The sequence below is a fragment of the Ambystoma mexicanum genome, chromosome 5q, assembly GCF_040938575.1.
Source record: "Ambystoma mexicanum isolate Mex_15411 chromosome 5q, UKY_AmexF1_1, whole genome shotgun sequence".
Taxonomy (NCBI): Eukaryota; Metazoa; Chordata; class Amphibia; order Caudata; family Ambystomatidae; genus Ambystoma; species Ambystoma mexicanum.
In genome coordinates, this window is record NC_090933.1 from 1,058,029,485 (window position 1) to 1,058,051,234 (window position 21,750).

At 46.2% G+C, this 21,750-nt stretch overlaps 1 protein-coding gene across 1 annotated transcript in view; it reads right to left on the reverse strand.

Moving 5' to 3' along the window:
- Positions 1 to 21,750, reverse strand: part of SNTB1 (syntrophin beta 1) — a 714,658-nt gene that overhangs the window by 296,025 nt on the left and 396,883 nt on the right. Inside the window, exon 3 of the mRNA XM_069621565.1 lies at positions 7,766 to 7,973. Coding sequence (XP_069477666.1) covers positions 7,766 to 7,973 — 208 coding nt within the window. The remainder of the gene's footprint in view (positions 1 to 7,765; positions 7,974 to 21,750) is intronic.

Below are 21,750 nucleotides of genomic sequence, written 5' to 3' on the forward strand. Positions count from 1 at the left end.
TTATGCTTGGTTGGTTATTTGGGCAGGGGTGGCGTGCCGTGGGATTTTGGTGGACATGAGGGCCATGATTGTGGGTCATGTTGACATATTGGGGGGGGACATGAATGGGACATGAGTGGGGGCCTGCTGGCAGGTGCCCCTGACTGCTGGGGGGTGGGGGTGCTGGGGGACATGAGCGGGACATGAGTAGGGGCCTGCTGGCAGGTGCCCCTTACTGCTGGGGGGTGGGGTTGCTGCGAGACATGAGTTGGTGATCATATTGCAACGTGACATGTGGCTTGGCTGAGGGGCATGCCCATGGTGGATGGGCTGCCTGCGGGACATGACTAGAGGTGCAGGGTAGTCCCCTGTGGTGTGGGCTGCCTGCAGGGGCCGTGGAGGGGGTAGAGGGGACACCTGGGAGGACCCACACTGCCAATTCACATGTGAAACTTCCCGCGCACCCCTGAAATACACGTACCTAGGCCAATCGTGTGTGAAACTTCCCGCGCGCCCCTGAAATACACATACCCAGGCCAATCGCGTGTGAAACTTCCCGCGCACCCCTGAAATACACATACCCAGGCCAATCGCATGTGAAACTTCCCGCGCACCCCTGAAATACACGTACCCCGCTCCCCCAGGCCCAATCGCGTGGGAAACTACCCGCAAGCCCCTGAAATACACGTACCCAGGCCAATCGCGTGTGAAACTTCCCGCGCACCCCTGGAATACACGTACCCAGGCCAATCGCGTGTGAAACTTGCCGCGCTCCCCTGAAATACACGTACCCCGCTCCCCAGGCCAATCGCGTGTGAAACTTGCCGCGCTCCCCTGGAATACACGTACCCAGGCCAATCGCGTGTAAAAATTCACGCGAACAGTTATACACGTACCCCACTCGCACAGGCCCTTTTGCGTGTGGAAGTTACCGCGAAACCCCTAATACACGTTCCCCGCTTGGCGTTTGCTGTTTGGCAGTCTGGTAAACTGGTCCAGGGTTGGCGCAGCCCTTTGCGCTGGATTGGGGATTTTGATGGCTTTTCAATGCACGAGGGCGTTCTTGGGGGTGTAACTGGCGCTGCTGCAGGGTCGCTGCACCACTCTGCGCCATGGCTGCTTTTGGAGTCTAAAATCCATGAATACGGTGTGCACGGAAATCGATTTTAGCGCACGCGGCTGGCGCAGACATTCGCACGGGAACACTGTGCGCCAGCCGCGTGCGCCACTTTTGTGCAAATTTCTATGTATTGCCCTGCTAGTGTATTCCATTACTAGTGTTCTAAAAGATGCACATGGCTTGCTGGTACACTGAAAACCATAAGAGCAGGACCATAACAGCAGGGGCATAACTATCACGAATTAACATATATCTCGCAATCCAATTGTGCTGGCTGAAAAATGACATCCAGGAACATACATGTAATACATCGCTAAGAAACATTGCATGCCACATAATGAAATAAACATTGCATACCACAACATGCACCCGCCTGTTCTGCATCACACTCCCAGCACAAGGTCTGCAGCCTCCATCAGGTACTCTGCCCACTTTGGGCCTTGGATTTATTCATTTCTAGCACCGAAGCACTCCATTCAGTGGCCCTTGGACTGGAGACCCTACCTCCCCTCCCCATTCCCACTGCCCGCCCTCCCTGCCTCTGATTCGTGCTCCGTCCGGGAACAGCTATTTGAGCCTTCCACCCAGGGCAGCCGGCTGTGCAGCCCGCTAAGGGCTCTGGAAAAGGGCACCTCCTTGAGCATCCCATCACCTGTTTGCCTGTTCGCCCTGGACGACCCTTTCCATGGCAAGCCTCGAACTCTGCCTACTGCAACAATCAGGTCGGAGACGTTTTTGTATTTTAGGAGTGTTGTAGGCCAGCATTTTGAGTGTCGCTGTTGTTTTGTGCCACTACTCTGACTACAAACCCACTACTGTTTTGTATACGCTATGATCTGTATACCCTCATCACAACTAGATACCTGCCTGATTCTCTGGTACGTATAGCACTCTAGCTCAATGGAATATAGCTGTATACCTTCCAGGGTGCAGCCACCCACACACATACATCTACAACAATTCACTACTCAGCTTCATAACGCACATCACCTCTGCCAGTAGAATACAGCTGAGTCCCATGACAAAAATGCAGTCCATCTGGGCACATAATCAGTCTCCTTGACTTGCCTACCCTCCTGACAATCTAACAAAGCACCCACCCACTAACCAGATCTCCATGGGTCGCTAGCAGGGACTTAGCCACCCATCTCTACCTTTGTACTGCCTAAAATGCACACACATATTCTAAAAATCCTCCTTTCAATTCTCATACCTCGGACTTCGGTCCTCCAAGGATGTTCACCTCACAGTGCTTTGAAGCCACACCAATGAATTAGCCGCTATACAAATGCCATATAACATAACATACCTTGTAAAATGTTGCCACCTAAAGATTTGGCAATGTGGTTAAAGTCAACAGAGAGTACTGAAACCACACCTTCACCCAAAAATGACCACTGACAAACCCACATTGCAAAGGACACCCTCTTTGTTAGCTCAGATCTAGGAAGGTCTGCTGGGGGATGTTTTAGATGATCCTGGGGATAGATACTGCTGTGACCGTTACTCACCAGTGTTTTTCTGGCATTCAAACAAGCATAGGGAAATAGCTGCTTCTAGCTGCCCTCACAACACATGTGCACCACATGACATGGAATATAGAGTTTCTTCAGTACAGGGCTTGATGGGTAGCATATCATTCGGTCTCTTTCTGGGAATATAGGAGTGATTACATGAGAAAATTATACAAAGCGATGGGGGGACAATAGTTTATCGGGCACCACAATGGTAGAGAAGTAGTAGGAAGTAGCCTTAAATATTGTAGCAAGCAGGCATCTCAGGTGCCATTTTTCAGACTGGTGATGAGGAGCAGCTGCATGTCCTGCAGGAAACCCTGCCCTCCCACCTCACATACGTTGGAGACCTGAGATTGCGCCGTGTTTGACACCAGCAGTTGTGCCAATACCGCAGCGTGTGTTCGAAGGAAGATATCCATTGAGACAACCCTACCGAATGTTTCCCGAAGGGATTTGAACTTGAGGGAGGAACTCCCTGAAGGAATATGAGAAGGAGCAGAGAAAAGAAGCCAGTGACGTCACAGAAAGTATGCACAACATCCTGAGATACTGATTGAAGAGGATGTATACATCCTAAAGAAACTAATGACACAGTAAAGAATTGAGTGAATTCTCAAATGTAAAAAGATTATACCTGTATGAATTGTTGCAGAAAATCAACTGTTCAATAAATGTACAGATGCTGAAACGTAAGGTAGACAAAGTCATCATAGAAGCTGGCTATGTGTAGTGATTAGAACACAGGAGAAGCCGCCATTGTGTAGAAGCTGAACATCAGTATCATGAATTTAGTAAGCCAGGACCCATGAAGGGGGAAGGGAAAGCTGTGTCGCAGCAAGAATAAACAGAATTGTGGAGTTGCTAGACCAGGCTGTCTGGCCTGGAGTCAAGACTGAAGCAGCCATGGTCAGCTATCTATTCTGGAAATGGGTGAACGAGCGAAGGATAAATCATCCATTGTTAAGGTGCAAAGAAAGAACACCAAGAGTGTCAAGTTTAATTCATTTACAACATTTAAAACCTGAAAAATTGACCAAGTCGTGGTCTCCTGTCACGTGAGCCAAAGAAGAAAATAGAGTTCAAACTTGGAGTCCCAGAACACGATAATGAGTGCTCTCACTCCCATGTATTCTAAAAGACAAGGATACGTTGCAATGCCAAGTTCAAAGACAATATTCATGGCAGAATGCTGGGCTAATTGGGTGGGGAGGTAGTGTCATGCCCCATCTCCTTGCACCTGGGTCAGGGCTTATGTGCTGTTAAGTGAACCGAATGTTCCTGACCCGTCACAAGCGTGCCAACCAATTATAGTAGTCCATATAACAAAGGACCTTATAGTTTGAATAGTTTAAAAACCAATGAGAAACTGTGTATCTAATGTTTCTGAAGATGACATGTTTTAGAGTTAGGCATATGTTGTCCAACTGATAGTGTTAGCCAATCACAATCCTAGTTCCTATAGAAAGTATACTTAGATGTTCCCCTTAGCCAATACGGACTCTTGATAGGTTTTTCATTATTGCCACGTAGTATGACGTCACCTCTGATGTATTTTTTTATATAAAAGCTATGATTTGTGTGAAGATTGCTGAGAGAAATTGAGCGTATGTCTGTTGATGTTCGTTGTAACTCCCTGTTTTAGATAATTGTTAATAAAACAGTACTTTGCCATCTTCCCGAGTTGGATCGGTTATTTGGACTTGGAATTTATCTGTGTGATCCCATCCATTACATATGCACTTTTCTAAATGGCCTTAAACTCACAGGCCCTTGATTATGATACAGAGTGAGGATTTCGATTGGCCTGTGAAACCACTCACACATTATCATAAACACTCAGCATAGACAGTGGGAAGCTGGAAGGTCCAGTGCTTAGGGAGGCACATGCATCTCAGTGAACAGAAGGGGCCCGCAACTTAACGGTACAAGGGAGTTGACCTGCAGATATGTTTAGATGGCATGGCACTGTCAGCTAACCGCAAGATGGCAGCAAGTCACCTTGAGCCCTCTGCCCATGACATCTAAAGCAATACGGCTACTTGTGAACAAAGCAGGAAGAGGAATACTCAGCAACTAAGAGGGAAAATGAAATGAGCTGATCACACGGGCAAGAGGTAGGATCAGAATGTCCTGATCAATCCTCAGTCCATGTCTAATTAGACAATAGACCGACTAATCACAGACCTCACATTGGCACCCAAGGCCACTTTCATAATATAAAAGAAGGCAGAAGTTTCCAAGCTGTGACAGTTACAATGGCATCCCAGAGAGGAGAATAAGAGAGAGTGAGAGAGAAGGAGAGGAGAGCACCTTGTTGGAGAGATTGGCTCAGGCTTTGACCTGGCAAGGAAACCACCTTGCAGGGAGCCTGCTGATGGCTATAGCCCAGAACCTGTCAAGAGAAGCCTCAGGGAGTTCTTCAAGCCTGCGGTGGGCTCTATCCCAGATTCTGGCAAGGGCCGGTGACCTTATGAGATTGATTAATACTGCTTGCCTACTTAAGGTTATATTCTAGATGCAGGCGCAAGGCAGTGTACCTGTATGAAGTGCAAACCAGAACCTGTAAAGATCAGAGATGAAAAAGAGTCTGTTGTGAGCTCTCAACTACAAAGGATAACCAAGAACCAATAGTAGGCTTTCGATTACTGACTGGACCCAGGAGCCCATGGTAGGCTAGTAGTTAGTGCAACCTCAAAAAATGCCATGCAAGGGGTTGGCAAATCCTGTCCAAATCCATTCATGGTAACCTCACGGCAAGGGGGTAAATGCAACAGCTCTTGCCCTCGTGGGAGAACAGAGCATTCACTGAAGTTATTTTCAGAGCAGGGGGACTGGACGTATGCTCCCTTATTCGTGGGAGATTAGTGGAACTCCATGAGAGCCACGCATAGGAGAATGCCAATCCCAAGAAGCAAGTACTTTAAACACCTTGAGACTGTGTGTGAATCAAATGATGCTTTTCAGGCTTTGGCCATCAGAGAAATTGTTGGATAGAATACGGACATGGACCTGGAACATTAGGTCTTCTTAGACTAGACCCATGCACTTTATTTATTCCTCCAACATTGTTACACTACTCATGCCATTTTGGTGTTGTAATGGGCATATGGCTAGTTCCTGCATGAGTTCACCCAACCCCTTTCTCGGAGCATAAATCACGAGGGTGGACTGGCTAACCCTTCGAACGGTAAAGGTACAGAACCCTTCAGGAAGGACTGGGAAGCACCCAGAGGGTACACTATTACCCAAATTCCCCTCAATACTGTGCTGCTTTATCCCATCCTCTGCACTGTCTATTTCAACGGCCAGTTAGGTGGACTCCATTTCCCTGTTTTCTATTGGCCTTGTTCAAACCTCGCCTGCAATAAGCAGTCAAGATGGTGAACCATATTTGGCGTGTGCTGAGTCTCTGGGATCACTCTTTTTGAGACTTACCATAAAAATACTAAGAGAAACATATATTTTTTAGTCATCAATTCACATAATGTACTGACAGATTTCAATTAACATTTTTGGATTCCATTTATTTTACTTTTTTTGTATCCCCATGTTGAGCTGCGACTTTAGCGTTAATTAGGTAATAGCTCACTCACCAGGGGGCATTACTGGCAGGTATTGGTCTGCAGCCACATTTTCACTCAGGCCTTAATGAGGGTCCCTATGGCCTGCAGAGTGTGTTTTTTCAGCTGTATAATTCCAGATGTAATAATGCTATGTTACTCTAATTGTATTCCAGTTGGAGGAGTTGGATAGTGTAAATATCATTTTTCAACCTGTCGGTGAAAGAGCTCTTTAATGGATCTACTCCAGAAAATCAAAATGTCATCTCAGTAGCAGACGCAACATTTGATCCAGTTGTTAAGTTTGTGAAGGGCGTTATACCATGCTTGCAGTAATTTGTATAGAACCATGAAGAGTTTTGAGAATGAAAGTGTATGATTAGCACCCATGGCTGTTCTGCTAATGTGCTTGTTAGTTGTGATTGTTAAATGTAAGAACATTTTAGTTCAAGGGGCCCTCTAGCACCTCCAAGAGCATTTGGCTGCTGGGTTGCTTTGATGTTTACCTAGTTATTGGTGCAGGTGTACTGATATCTTTAGTAATGATAACATACTGCCATTCCCATTGAATATGTTCAGTTATTTTTAAGACATCCACTGTATCTCTGCAATAGGATGTGCGAATAAAAACAAACAAAAAATCAAGATATTCTTAAGTGTGCTCTGTGAGGGGATCCATATCACTAATATTTGATCTGAGAGGTGGGAAATTATACTTTTGTTGAAGGAAACATGCCATTGACATTACAGGGATTAGGCCATGTGTATATGGTCTATTCTCGTGGAAAGTATCCATCATTATTGCAAGGTGTGAGCATCTGTGATTTAATTGAAGATTGCGCAAGGCGACTCTTTTAGGTCCTATTGCAGCTTTGTAAATTCCTAGAATTTCCCAATTTCTCTGATAAATATTAAAATGATACATTGATACCAGGGAATAACCTCAGCAATAACAATGAAAGATTAGTAAAAACTGCATGCGCTACTCTTTCTAAAGGAAGGACAATCTACAGACCCTAACAATATCACAGAACTTGTGAACCTCATACAATATTCCAGTGAAGGCAGAGGCTTGGAAATTAAATCTACCTTGCTACTACCAGCATCCAATGAAAATATTATTGATACATCGTTTAGAGTCTCCAGATATCTTCTGAATACTTCAACGTTCAACAAAATGCAACAAAAAGCTAGAGGATTCACAACATTTTCATTTCAAGGAAGAAAAACAATCACAGATGTCCAATGGAACCAACCTTTAGCGATCAAAGAGGCTGATAAGGGGGTAACATTGTGGAGCTGAACCACAGAAATGAGATATCGATAAGTGTGTTATTTGAAACTGAACGAAGATCCTAATCTGCTTTGCGAGAAATGCTAAATATTATAAATCCAGATTTGGGTGCGAGAGAAGTGGCTTACTTTATCGTGTGTGTATAATGACAATTCAGAGCAGATATTGCTCCTTTGTTTACCAGAATTGAATCTGAAGAATTTAGTAAAACAGGATTATGAACAGATATTTTATTAGATTAACAAAGGTAATCTAAACACTGAAGAAGTGGTCACATATCCAAATTAGGTCTTACCTTCTCTGCGAGCCAGCCAAGATGCCGGATCTCACGGCTTCCCGCGATCCCGGATTTCCCCAGTTGGTCCTTTACTTCACCTATCACCCTGGGAATGAGGTCATTTACATTTGAGTGAATAGCATTAAACCAGGATTGGGCCGTCGCTGGATCTTTACTTCTGAGGACCACTGTATGCTTGGCATCAGGCGAGTGCAGTTCTAGATGCCTGGGATACAAGACAAATAGCAGAGCTTTAGAAGTGATTATGGGGGCACCAACCTCCAAAGTGTTTCAATATTCTCAGTATAACTAAACACTATTGCACTTTCCTGGTTAAAGCTTTTGTAATTCATTCCATTGGAGCGACTTTCATAGTATTAGGGGGCCAGGTTCTGCCTGGTGCTGCATTATCACAAATGCTTTCAGTCATACCAGGGCAATGGCTGTTAAACGTATTGGGTGTGACTGCATTAGTTGAGAAGTATTAGGCATGGCAGCCTCCCATCCAAGTGCATCATTTATAGAACCATTGCAATTTACCATATACGTACACAATTGTGACATTTATGTGGCTCTAGTCATTTCTCTTATAGGGCCTCATTATAAGGCTGGCGCTCCCGTAATGAAGGGGGCCGGTACGGGACCAGCCCCCTTCATTCCGGGAGTGCCGATTACGAGCTTCCCATCGCGGGACCCAGATCGCACGCCTGGTAAAACCAGGCGTGCTTTCCCGGTCCCGCGAGGGGAAGAGTGAGGCAATAACGGGCCAGATGTAGTCTGCCCATTATTACCTCCCTCGCCATTCCCATTGAGCCCTATGGGGGCTCAAATGGGAATGGGTATGGGTTCCTGCAAGGAGGAATTACCGGGTCCTCCTATGTCGGAGTAACCCGGTAAGTCCCCATTGCAGGAACCTGGTAATGGAGCCCGGAACGGAGGCATCCATGGAGCTAATAGCTCCATCGCTACCTCCATTCTCGTAATGAGGCCCATAGTGTTTTCATAATTTGTTTTTCTAGTCATAATCAAAATACTTGAATGAAAATACATGCACATTTTATACAGTGGCGTAACACAAAATTTCCAGTGGTATCCCGCACACTGCACTAGGAGAAAGATATAAATATGTGTTTTAATGCATTATACAGCACATTTTCTGAGAAAGATTGGCTAAAAGGCCAGAGCATTTGCAATTGTTTTGTATTGTAAAACCAATCCAAAACTCCAATACATGCAAGTCACTAACAGTGCACAGGAACATGAATGCTTTAATTAATAAAATGCTTTGCTATTAAAAATGCCATGCCGCAAGGAAAACATGTCCAACTGGCTGCACAATGTAGACCAGTCTAGACACGTAATAACATATGGCAGTAAAGCATGCCAGGCCACATTTAAACATACCTAGACTGGTTGCACCAAAATGTCAGTCAAAGCAATAACACTTATCAGGTTTATTTCATCACAGATGCCCAGAGAAATGTACAATGCCACAGTAACAAATGGCTAGACTAGCATCACCCAAATTCCAGTTTAGCCAGATAATTACACTAAGCAGGACTACTTTATCATAGATGCCCAGTTAAACAAAAGTCAAGCCAAACTAAGAAATGACTACACTGGCTGCACCAAAATGCCTCTCTAGCCACTAATACCACATATCATGCCTGCTTAGCCTGGGCATGGATGACTATTATGATTTATCGCACAATACCTGTCCCACCCCTCCCCGCCAAACATCCCCCTTCCCTCAGACCCCCTACACCAACCCCCAAAATCAGCTTCTCGGGCCAGAATTACCCCACGTCCCTTTTCCTTGTCCCAGTGCTAACGTATAAGGTGCCTTGACTCATAGGTAAATACTGGGATGAGGAATAGTGAGACTAGGAGTAATGAATATTACAGGTAACTAAGCCAGGCATTGCCTCCATGTCCCGCTACATCATCCAAGTACTTGTGTATGAGGCAAAGAGCCTCAAACACAAGTACTGGGATGAGGAAGAATAGGGATATGAGTAATGAAGATTATCAATAAGTAACCAAGGGATTAAACACAAGTAGTGGTGAAACACCATTGAGCTGACTGGGCTTCAGCCCTAAACACCCCCTCGCCCCCCTGAAAGTTTGGGTTAAGTTGACTCGACTTGGCTGACCTACAGAGCCGTTGCTGGACAGAACAGGACACAGATGTTAAACAGCACCTGGGTTTCGCTGTTAACAAAGGCCTGGCAATTACTAACATAAAGCATTTCACTGTTAGTACCTGCATTGAAATGTATAATTCTTTGGGCAATTGAAATCTTAATGTGGGTTTAGTACTTGCATGCCAGGGAAGTGATTGGAAGGGTAGAGAGGGGGCAGAATATCGCTTATTCTCCCAGCAGTTGAACACAAGCACACACACCATTCACCATAAACACACACGCACACCCAGCCAACCATACATTTACGTGTGTACCCTTTCACCATACATGCACATCAGGAAGCCACCAATACATTTTAGTGTGCACATTTAAGTGTGCACCCTTTCACCATACAGGCACACTCAGGCAACCACCCATACATTTAAGTGTGCGCCCTTTCACCATACACTCACACAGGCAGCCACCTATACATTTAAGTGTGCACCCTTCCACCATACACTCACACAGGCAGCCACCTATACATTTAAGTATGCACCCTTTCATCATTCAGGCACACCAAGGCAGTCACCCATACATTTGAGTGTGCACCCTTTCACCATTCACTCACCACACACACCTAGCCACCCATACATTTAATTGTCCACCCTTTCACCATGCACTCACACTGGCAGCCACCTATACATTTAAGTGTGCACATTTTCACCATACATCCACACAGCCTGTAAGTCACTCCAATGACTCCAATCCCACTAAGTCAGTGCCTTGTCTGGATGCCCAAGGGAAGCCCTTATTTATATATTTTTATGGCAAGTTATAATCTGGATGATGAACCCTAGTATAAAACCCCTCTCTCAGAATCCCCCCGACCCCGCTGATCCAAGAAGTAGGTTTGTTTTGCAAATTTGAAAGGTTTATTTGAAAAATTAAACAATATATATATCACACTTTTATAATAAATTAATAATTGATATCACACTTATGAATAGAATGTTGATCAACAATGGGTAACCTGACACTAGCACACTTCTTTACAATCAATGAGGAGTTGGTATAGGATGGATAAGGCAGCGAAAATACTTTTATGGTTTCAAGGGAAAAGCAATGAGGAAATGCAGTACAGAAATAACTTGATATGATTTTAGCAAAAGATAATATAATCACTTTTTCTCTGGCAATTCACCCCACCCCAATGCAATGTAAGAAATGGAAGGAGAGCACACAGTCTTCAAGAATCCCACAAAATGCAATACAAAATGCAGTTCCCCCCTAGCAAGCTTAGAGAAAAACAGGTATGATTTTAAAACACAGGCCCAAAATGCTTTGAATGTGTGGCAATGAAGTGAAATGATGCTAAAATTGCTTTTAATTCCCTCTAGAGGTTCAGGGTAGGTGATGGCTACTGTATATTAGTTCAGGCTCACTTTAGCAATGCTCTATGTGTAACCAGCAGGTTAAAATTAATTTTAGCAAAGGAAAGCGAGAAGCTGCTGATTTTTACACGTGGCTGAAATTGTGCAAAATGTCAAATCGCGGCAAATGTACTCGCGCGCGTCGAGCATAATTACGGAGGCACTAAAAGTTGTAAAGCCTAGAATCTTAGCTTTAAGATGAAAGTTAAATATCGTTCCTAGCACAAACGGTTCCGGAGATACGGACGATTTTGTGAAAGTCGTTTTTCGGATTTGAAATTTTAAAGCTCAGAATGACAGATGACAGTTTTCAGTTTTAAAGATGACAGAATGACACGATTCTAGGAAGCAGTTCTAATAGGCTAAAATAGTTTGGATTAGATTATTCTAAACTAGGAGATTGGTTTTGGCACAATGAGTACTCACACTATATTTTTGGAATAAGCCGTCAAGGTCTGGTCAGGTTGGACGGGACTTCCGGCGGGTGGTTCTGAACAGCGGTCTGGTCTCTGGTTCTGCTCTCAGCACTGCACAGTTCTGGTCTCTCTGGATCTCTGGTCTCTCTGGATCTCTGGTCTCCGGAGGTTGATGGATTTGGAGTCTGGAGTCTCCCGGCAAAGCATCCCGCAAGAAAGTGGAAAGTGAATCCCCTACCTGGGTTTCAGTGGCCCTTTTTATGTGTTTAGAAAGTGGGTGGGTGCGTTGGTCATAACTAAACCTGCCCCTCTCACTTACCATTGGCCAATTCCTCCTCTCTCCCTTGATTGGGGGGAAGAAATGGAATGTCAGAGTGATGCTGTAGGTTTTATGGTCAGAGGAACCTCCCCTTGTCAAATTGCACACAAATCTATTTCTGATCCAAATACATATTTATCTATGTACCATTTTTCTCATATTATAGGTCCAGTTAACATCTTTTCTGTAGCACCAAACCATCCGATCCCTGTCTTTGTACGATGTCGTGTCCACTGATGACAGAATTCTCCCCTTTTCATCCGGATAACGACCTCTAAACCTTTCCAGATTTTACACAAATGTGCACCAGGGATATGGGTTTCAGATGATAAAGTGTCAGATTTTTAACATGCATACATTTGGAGTAACAACCTTTTTTCCGCTACTATCCCCAAGAACATCCCACAGGGTCCTAACACCTCTTAAAATGTGCATGGAAAAATCCCAAGAATAATGATATTATTTATATAATTTTGACCAGTCCACACTATGAGTTATCTATCTTTTTAAAATTATGCCCTGGTCAAAAAGGGGTGTGGCTTCCCACATCAGATGGTGGAATAACTGGTTTATCCACTTCCCCCAAGCTCAGCTTGCTAGCAGAGGCACTTCTCCTCCCACTTCTCCCAAGAGGAAGCTATTTTACGCCCCCCCCCCAATATAACATTTGCCTGAGCCCAGGACAGTGCTTTGTTCATCCTCCTGCAGGTGCCCCTCCCCTAATCTAATCAGAGAGGTGTCATCTCCTTTTGGTGGGGGCAGCAGGATGCAGCTTGGCCTGGGAAGAGTGGCTGAGCTGGTTTCTCCTGCCGGGGGTAGTTGTCAGGCAGAATTCAGCTAAATGTCACTTTAGTTCCCAGTTTAAATCAAACCTACAATGTTTACACATACATTAAATAATTACTTCCTTCAAGTCATTTCAGAATATAGTTTTACATTGTATCAACCTCTTAGCAAGTCTTTCCTTGGCCTGGTTTGGGTTCATCTGTTCAGTTTTACACAAAATTCTGGTGGTTTTAAAACGCCGGCTTTCTGATAGTGGTGAGTACCAGTATTGCATCCATTTTTGAGTTGTCTTGAATTTGACAGGAGATTTTTGCTATTGTTTTGATGGGCATCCTTACATTTGAGTGGTTATGTGGAACCCCCCCACAAGAAGGTTGAATCTTTAGAGTGGTCTTGTGCCCATGATTTCAGCAAATTTTTGACATCAGTAAAACTGATTTTTTGAACAAAGGTCTCCGGAATTAGCTATCTTGCAATGTTTGGAATGGACATTTGGAGCTTGCACGCAAAGAAACAGAGGTGATTTAAAAGCGCTTTTGTCTGACAGGTGCTGCTATTTTTCCTTTGGCACCACCTTTCACCCCTGGCGCTTTTGGTATGCACACAACTGCACGGTTCTCCTGGACTCTGGGATGGAATGATGGGCGGCGACAGCTCATCTCCACATCTACCCAGTCTATTGATTCAGCATGGGTCAAAACCCTTCACTAACCCCCCGCCCGACTACGCTTTGATTCAAGTCGAGGGGAAGTCGGGTGCTAAGGAGGTTTTGAGCCCTGTGCTGGTATGTCCGCATTATCTTCTTCCAATTCTGTAGATGGCACAGTTCAGCATCTTTTCCTCCACCCAGTTGGATCGATCGGTTCTCCTCGCCGGTCCTGATGGGAATATTGGGCGGTACCCCGTGCCCCTCGAGTCTCTGCTCCCGGTCCCCGGTCGTCCTCCTTGGTCAGTCTCCATGGTTTCCTCTCTCCTAGGATGAGAAAGCAAAAGCGGCAATACCTATTCATAGACATTTTTCCACCACTATTAATGGTGTGGCGAACACATACATTTTATACATCCGGTTACATTTGTCAGTCTTGTTTTAAAAACCAAGATAGAACAGGAAGCATTTTTACAAGAATCATAATATTTCAGAGACTACATGGGATAATTTAGGTTGGAACTGGATTAATCTGGAGCGGTCCCCTCTGGGATTCCAGAGGATTCCTCCAGTTGCTGCAGAGTGTGCCTGGGATGGCAACACTTTAGCTGATTTATATGTACCCACTTGTCTTCCCCTTCCCCCAGACTACCTTTGGGGATGCGGATCTTATACGCTACAGGGGAGATCTTGTCTATAATTTCAAATGGTCCCGTCCATGTAGGCAAAACATTTCGCTGTTTGGCCTGGTTCCTTTGGAAATTGTATAGATAGACCCGGTCTCCCAGATCATATTCCTTCCTGGTGTTTTTCAAATCATAGTGCGTTTTCATACTCTAAGCTGATCTTTCTAGATTCCGCTGAGCATATGCAAAGTATGTTGGAGGTGTTTCCTTAAATTCTCCACATACTCATGAGTTGTGGAGGCATTTATCAGTGTCTGCTCTTGGGTCCTGTAGAGCAAATGCTGAGGAAGCACCATCTTGCATCCAGTCATCAACTCAAATGGTGACATTTTAGTTGCAGATGAAGGGGTAGATCTGATGGCCATTAGGACCAGAGGTAGTCGGATATCCCAACTTGGCCCAGAATCTGCCACAAACTTTTTTAAGATGCTCACAATGGTTCGGTTGTATCTCTCCACTGCTCCAGAAGAAGCTGGCCTGTAAGCAATATGTAGCTTCCTTTTGACCCCCAGTAGCTCCCACATCTTTGTCATTACTTCACTGGTGAAGTGGCTACCTCTGTCTGACTTAATCCTTTGAGGTAGACCAAAACGGGAAAAGATGTGGTTAATCATCAGGGCAGCTGCTGTTTCTGCCTTGCAGTTTGGGGCCGGGAGACATTCCACCCACTTGGTAAACAAGCATGTAACAGTCAACATGTACTTGTTTCCTCTAGACGAGCGAATTACAGGGCCTACAAAGTCGATTTGCAAATCTGACCATGGCAGTGTCATCCCTCTCTTTTGGAGAGGCGCACGGTGTGTGAGGGATGATGGCTGAAATTGTGCACACACAAGACACCCCTTCAAGTATTGGTCGAGGTCTTGCCCCATGTGTGGCCAGTATGCAACCTCTCTTAAGATTTCCAGTGTTGTGTGAAACCCCCTATGACCGGCGGTGGCCGCATCATGGGCGTGACTTAACATCAGGCTTCGGAATGAGGTAGGAACCACCCACTGATCATGGCCAGCTTGGGATTTCCTTACCAACAAACCGTCTTGGATTCGGAACATCTTTGGACATTTCATCAACACTCTAAGGTCCTCCTTCCCAATATAATCGGTATCCGTCAGCGGAAAGTTCTCAAGGTCCTCAATGTGTTGGTTAAACTTACCAATTATTGGATTCCCCTTCTGAGCTGTAATAAAATCAGCATCAGGGGTCTCCTTACTCCATTGTGCAGTTGAAAGATCATTGTGAGCATTTGTCTGGGACCTAGTGATAGCAGTGACCTGGATTTCCCCCAACAGGGACTCTATTTCGAGTAGATCCCCTTGGATGGCCCCGGTTTTGGCCCGATGATCAGCTAAGTCATTTCCAGTTTTGTCTGGTGCCTCTACTTTGGAATGACCCTTGATCTTTTTCCAGTAGATGGTCGTCCCATTCGATGTGACCAGATCATCAATATTTTGGATTAACTTCCCATGTTTCAGGGGTTTGTTATTAGCACATAACATGCCTCTGGTTTTCCAGTTAACCAGGTGCTCCATGAACCCGTTCCGTACATAATCTGAATCTGTGATTATGACCAGTTTGTGGAGTTGATGTTGGACAGCAGTGAGGATGGCCTGATGCACAGCCATCAATTCTGCCACCTGACTACTTCGGGACCAATTTTGTATCCAGCGGAGGGTTCTGGAAACTCCTTCACCCATGCATTCCCTACGCCGGCCACCAGTTCTTTCTCCCAGTTGTTGTCAACATGGTAAGAGCATCGATCCACATAGACAGTGAGCAATCCCTCACACTTGTCTTCTTCAAAGACTTTGTGTGGGGAATTGAGGTATGCCTCCATGTTGTCCTTGATTTTTAGACTTTCGTCCTCGAGACAGTTTTCTCTGGCACAATCATGCAAGTCAGCCAGACCTTGCGCGAGGGGACTCTTCTTGTTTTGGCCATATCTGACCTCTACAGGAAAGCCTTGCATTGACAGAATCCAGGAAGTAATTCGGGAATGACTCACTTTTCCGGCCCGGATTCTGTCACTTTGGAGATATTGCAGATGCTGGTGTGGAGTCTCCACTATGATGTGTTCCCCCTGGATAACCGGGCGGTAATTCTTCAATGCCCACACCGTTGCCAGGAGTGCCTTCTCACAATCGTTGAATTTTTCCTCCACAGAGGATAAAGTTTGCTCACATAGGAGATTACTTTATTGACCTTGTCATGCTTTTGGTATAATACTGCCGCCAAGCACATATTAGAAAACCCTGTCTCCAGGAACAACTCCTTGTTTCTGACAGGGTAAGCTAGGCAAGGCGCTTGTGAGAGGCTTCTCTTGAGTTGTCTTACTGCCTTGGATTGTTCTGGACCCCATTCCCACTTGATCCCCCCCTTCAAGAGATGAATCAGGGGTCTAGTGATCTCTGCGTAGCCCTCAATGAACTTTCTGTTGTAATTAGTCAGTCCAAGGAGGCTCCTTAGTTCCCGCAGAGTTGTGAGATCCTTCAGTTTCTGAAGTGCTTCCACTTTCTTTTCCTGGGGACAGAGATCCTGAGGAGTAATCTCATGCCCCAAGAAATTAACACGGGTTCTACACCACTGTGCTTTCTGAAAGGAAAGTTTTGCTCCAGCGGCCCTCAACTGCGTCAGAACATAATGGATCTCTGCTATGTGTTCCTCCACAGATGAACTTTTGATGAGGACATCATCTACATAAGCCAGGTTACCCCTCGCACCCAGGTCGTCATGGCCTTATGTAAGAAAATGCTTAATTCATTGCCAGAGCTGAGGTATCCGAAGGGAGTCTGGGTCCAGGTGTACTGCTGGCCCCCAAAGGTAAAAGTCAGTTTGTATTGGTCCTCCCTACTGACAGACACGGTCCAGTATCCATTGGTCAGGTCTATTGCAGTGAATACTTGTGACCCCTGAATCTGGGCCAGCCCTTGGTCAATGTAGGGCAGAGGCCATCGGGAAGTATGGACCCGTTTGTTGAGCTCCTAAGGTCGGCGCAGAGTCTCCACTGGCCGTTTGGCTTCAATATTCCCAGCACCGGATTATTGAAAGTGCTGTGAACTGGACGGATTATTCCCCGGGACTCAAGGTACTTAATTATTTCAGTAAGGGACTCCATGGATGCGAGAGGCAAGCGATATTGCTTCACAAACACTGGAGTCATGCCAGGGTCCGTGGGAATTGTTGTTGTGTGGATGTCGGTGCGACCACAGTCATATGAGTCTACCGCAAAGAGATCTTGGAAATCCAAGAAAACTTGTTTCAACTTTTGCTTTTGTTCCAGAGTCACACATGCATCAGCTAGGTTGACTCTCTCTTCCACCATCTGCCTGAAGCCTGGAAAGACTTCTGGTTTGGCTATCTCAGCGGCCTCCTCCAGCTGGGTGGAGAAGTCCCTGGTCAGAGTGCTGATTTGGACTGGAGGCCTCAGGTGGTAAAGGCAGCCTTCATGGACCTGGAAAATCACCTCATCCCTCCTGAAGTCACAAGTCACATCTTCCTTACCATAAGGGCAGGAAGTGTACACCAGTAAGTTCCCCCCATGCCGGGTGAAGATCCTGTCTGGTGTTGTATTGTCATCGCTGTCACTGTCAAAACAGTCCTTGGGGATCGGTCCTAACAGTTCATTCCCTAAATCAATGGAAAAATGTCGGTCATCAACCGCCATTCCGATAATGGTGCCTGCGGCTAGAGTAATACTCTTTAAGTCTCTGTTATCCACCTCTATTGGAATGGTGTCATGTTCTATGTTGACTAATGGTGTTGGGTTTACCCCCAACCCTTGCTGTTGGAGAGAAGCATTTAGATGTATATAAGCATCAGGGTTTTTCAATTTTTGTCCTCTTTTAACCTTCACTTCCAGGGAGAATTGTCGGGTCCTTTCTGGGATGGTGACTTCCTCTTTAATCTGAATTTCAACTGCATAAGGTAGCAATTGAGCTGACCTAAATGCTTTTTCTGAATCATCAAAGCCCATGGGATTATCCGCTAATCGGGACCAAGCTTTGAAGTTTATTAGGTCCAAACTAATGGCGAAGCGATTGAGAATGTCACTGCCTAAGTAAAAGGCGGCAGTGACGTCTCGCACAACCCAACAATTATGGACTATGCTCTTGTTGCCAATGGAGATTTTAAGCATACACCTGCTTGGCAGGAGATGTTTAGAATTGGGTGTTTCCAGATCCATTTCCCATTTGTCTATCAGTTTGAATGTGGGAATGGCTGGATCTTTTGGGAGTTGGCGGAGCATGGCTTCGCTGATGAAGCTCTTACCGTTGTTCACACACACTCGAGCGAGAACAGAGTCCTTCCCATCATTTAACTGAACAGGGATGAACAACTGCTCTCCAATTTGCTGAATATCAGCCAGGCTCTGAGCTGATTTCACATCTTTCTGGACTATAGGAGTGGGAGTGTCTGATTGTGGATTGGTAAAGAATTTCAGAGTGTTTCCTTCCAGTTTGGAGTACCACCTTAAACTGGAAGGAAGGTTGATTTTCAGAAATAGAGAGGACCCCCCATCACCAGTCTGTTGTCCTACTGCTATTACTGTCACGTCTGGAATTTGGTTGTTCTGGAAGTGAAATTCTGCTTGGTCCCATTTTTGTTCAACCATGTGGCAGGTGCCGTTTAAACTAACATGGTTGACACTCTGTTTTAATTTTATTGGTCGGCTAGTCTGGGTCCAGAGGACCTTGTTTACGCAATCTACTAGGGGTGACAACCTTCTCAGGAGGTGATTCCCTAGTAAACAAGGGGTGCCCTCTGGAGTGACTACTATGACCGGGTGTTTCACCTTGTGTCGCCCAATTTTGATGTCCAAATCTGCAGTACCCTCGACAGGAATTTCCTTCCCGTCAAAGTTCTGCAGTTGTCCAGGAAGAGAGGTGAGAGGAATACGGTAATTCTCCCCCCTTCCTGCATTTATTTCATCAAAGGCCCTTTTGGACAGAAGGGTAGCTTGGGATCCAGTGTCCACCAGTGCCGAAATTGTACCCTGCCCCTGTACTTGTACCGGGGCATAATATCTTCCCTCCTTCTCCTCAAGGGGGCACAGATAATGCACATTTTTGACAACTGGTGGGCTAACTTTCTAGTTTTGGACATTGCTAGCGAAGAGATTTGGGCAGAATTCTGTGGAGAGCCTGGGGAATCTGAAAGAAAAAGTTGGCAACTGGAAATGGTTTCGGGTTCTGGCCCGCCCCCTCCTTTTTGGAGGCAGTCATCAGGATGGGTTTGACCCATGGGATTTTGGTATTGTCGGTTCTGGGATGAGATGATGGGCGGCGGTAGCTCAGTCTCCACATCTCCCCAGTCTGAATGGGCATCCCTTGGGACCCATTTTTCCTTGGGAGGAGTTCCCCCATCTCTGAAGGAGAAGATCCTTTCCCCAGGATCTTCTGAGGATCCCTCTCCCTCAAATTGGAAGACCTGTACCTCCTCCACAAAGTGGGTCTGTTTGTGTCCTTTGTTTCTCCTACCCCCCCTCTGCTCCTTGGGAGGCAGGCTTTCAGGGGCAGGAGATTTTGTTTCCGGTTCCTGGTTTTCCAGGGGCTATTTACAAGTTGGGAAGGAAGTTTCCTCCAAGGCTTTACACGATCCTTCCCCTTGTGCCTCCTCCCTGGGAACCGGTGTGTTATCGGGGTTCTGCCCCCGTCATTGTTCTAGAGCACCAGGTCCAGAGTTTGGGGCATTCTGCTGTGGCATACTCATCTGAGGGTTCTGTTGAGCCCTCAGTATGTGACCCAGATCCCGTGCCATACTTTGGACCTGGCGCTCTAACTGGGAAACCCGCTCAGGCTGATACAGGGCTCTATTTTCTCCCCTGGGCTGATCCCGGGAAGGGTAGCTATCCCTTCTCTGGTAATACCCCGGATTGGGAAGATTTGGCTACCCCTCCACCCTTGGCCTCCCCTCTCCCGGATTAGGTTGTCTGGGCTCAGGGAATTGGGGAAAGAAGGATGGATAATTTTGGGGCTGGAAATTGGGTGGATACCTGGGGAAAACATTCTGCCCAGTGTTTGGTGAATTTCTGCCTTCCTGGGGGAAGTTAGGAGGGAAATTCCCTGGGTTAGGTGCTTGGCCGGATCCACCCCCCCTTGGTATGGAGGAGTCCACACATAACCCAGGATGGGTCGGTTTCCCTTGTAGCGGGGACTTACATAATCAGGGGGGGCAGGGACCCCATTTGTGGGACTACCTCCTTGACTCCCTGTCTGTGACTGGCCCGAGGACCTTCTGGTGTCAAAGTTATTTGGTGCAGGCAGTTTTTTAGGCCCCCCCATCTCCAAATCTAAAACGGGGGCAACCTTTACCTCTGCCACCTTGGCAGCAGTAGGGCTGCTGTTGGTTTTGGGGTTTTTCTGCACATTATTTTTATTTTCTATGGGCTTCTGCACCTCATAGATCCGGGTAGCCTGTTCAATGACCCAGTCTAGTGACCTCTTCCTCGTGAAAATCTCTCACTAGCTGGGTCATGATGTATTTGGGCAAGGCATGGAAAAAAGTATTGACAAATGCTCTGCTGTCCGTGCGTACCCTTCTGGTGGTCTGCGCACGCTTCAATTCTTGTATGAATTCTTGTGGGGCCTGATCCTCCCCACATTGCAAATTGTAGGCTGCCTTGCGAGCCTCTTGGGGATTTCTATGTACAGAAAAATGTTTCAAGATGGCCGCCCTATATGTGGACCATCTTGAATGATTTTGGTCCTCCAGCCCCACAAAGAAACTAGAGTATTCAGGGGAGAATGTCCATTTGACGTACAGGATGCAGCTACTGCTGTCCTTCAAATGGAAAGTCTCCATCATTTGCTCATAGAGCTCCAAGTGTTCCCAAACAGAATACTTGGCGTTCTTATGATAAGGCGTGATGACACTCCTTATTGCCTTTATTTGTTTCAATGGGTCCTTAAGCAAGGCCCTTTTTGCCTTATTGACCTTTTTGGTTCGGGTAACCCTGGTCCATTCATCCTCCGACTCAGAAGCACTGCTCCCAGTGGTGCCTGTCTGATCTTCCAGGTTTTCCCGGATTCTGCGAGCCTTGGAATGGCTGGCAGAATGTGGGAACCTGGTCTCCTGTGTCCTGTGACACTCAGTGGAGTCTTCAGATCCCTCCTTGCTGCCAGGATTTGATGGGTACCCCCCCACTGACCTAACCGGGCAGAGGTTTTCAGGATGCCCTTAATGGGCCTACTCTCCTGGGGTTCCCCACTAAATTGCACTGTGCTTGGGTGCCCATACCCGGGTGCCCGCCCATCCATTCCTGGGAGGTACTGGCCTATGAGCCCCATACTTCTAGCTGGATAGTAATCTGCCATCCCTGTGGCCCTGGGCTCATGGGCGCGAGGGGACATGGGGGTGGCAGAGTCCAGGGACTGGGAGAGATGAAGGCCTCTGGTACTAGGGCTCCTGAGATTTCTCTTTCCCAGCGAACCTCATCTCTATCCGCCCCTGCTCCCTGTTACAATGCAAGAGCCTGCGCTTTCAGTTCCTCAGTTAAGGCCTTACTAGACTCTATCAGTCTCTCCTGCATCGCTACCTGTTGCTGGAGCCTATCATTGTGCTGACAGAGAGCCTCATTCTCTCTCTGTGCCTCCTGATTGGT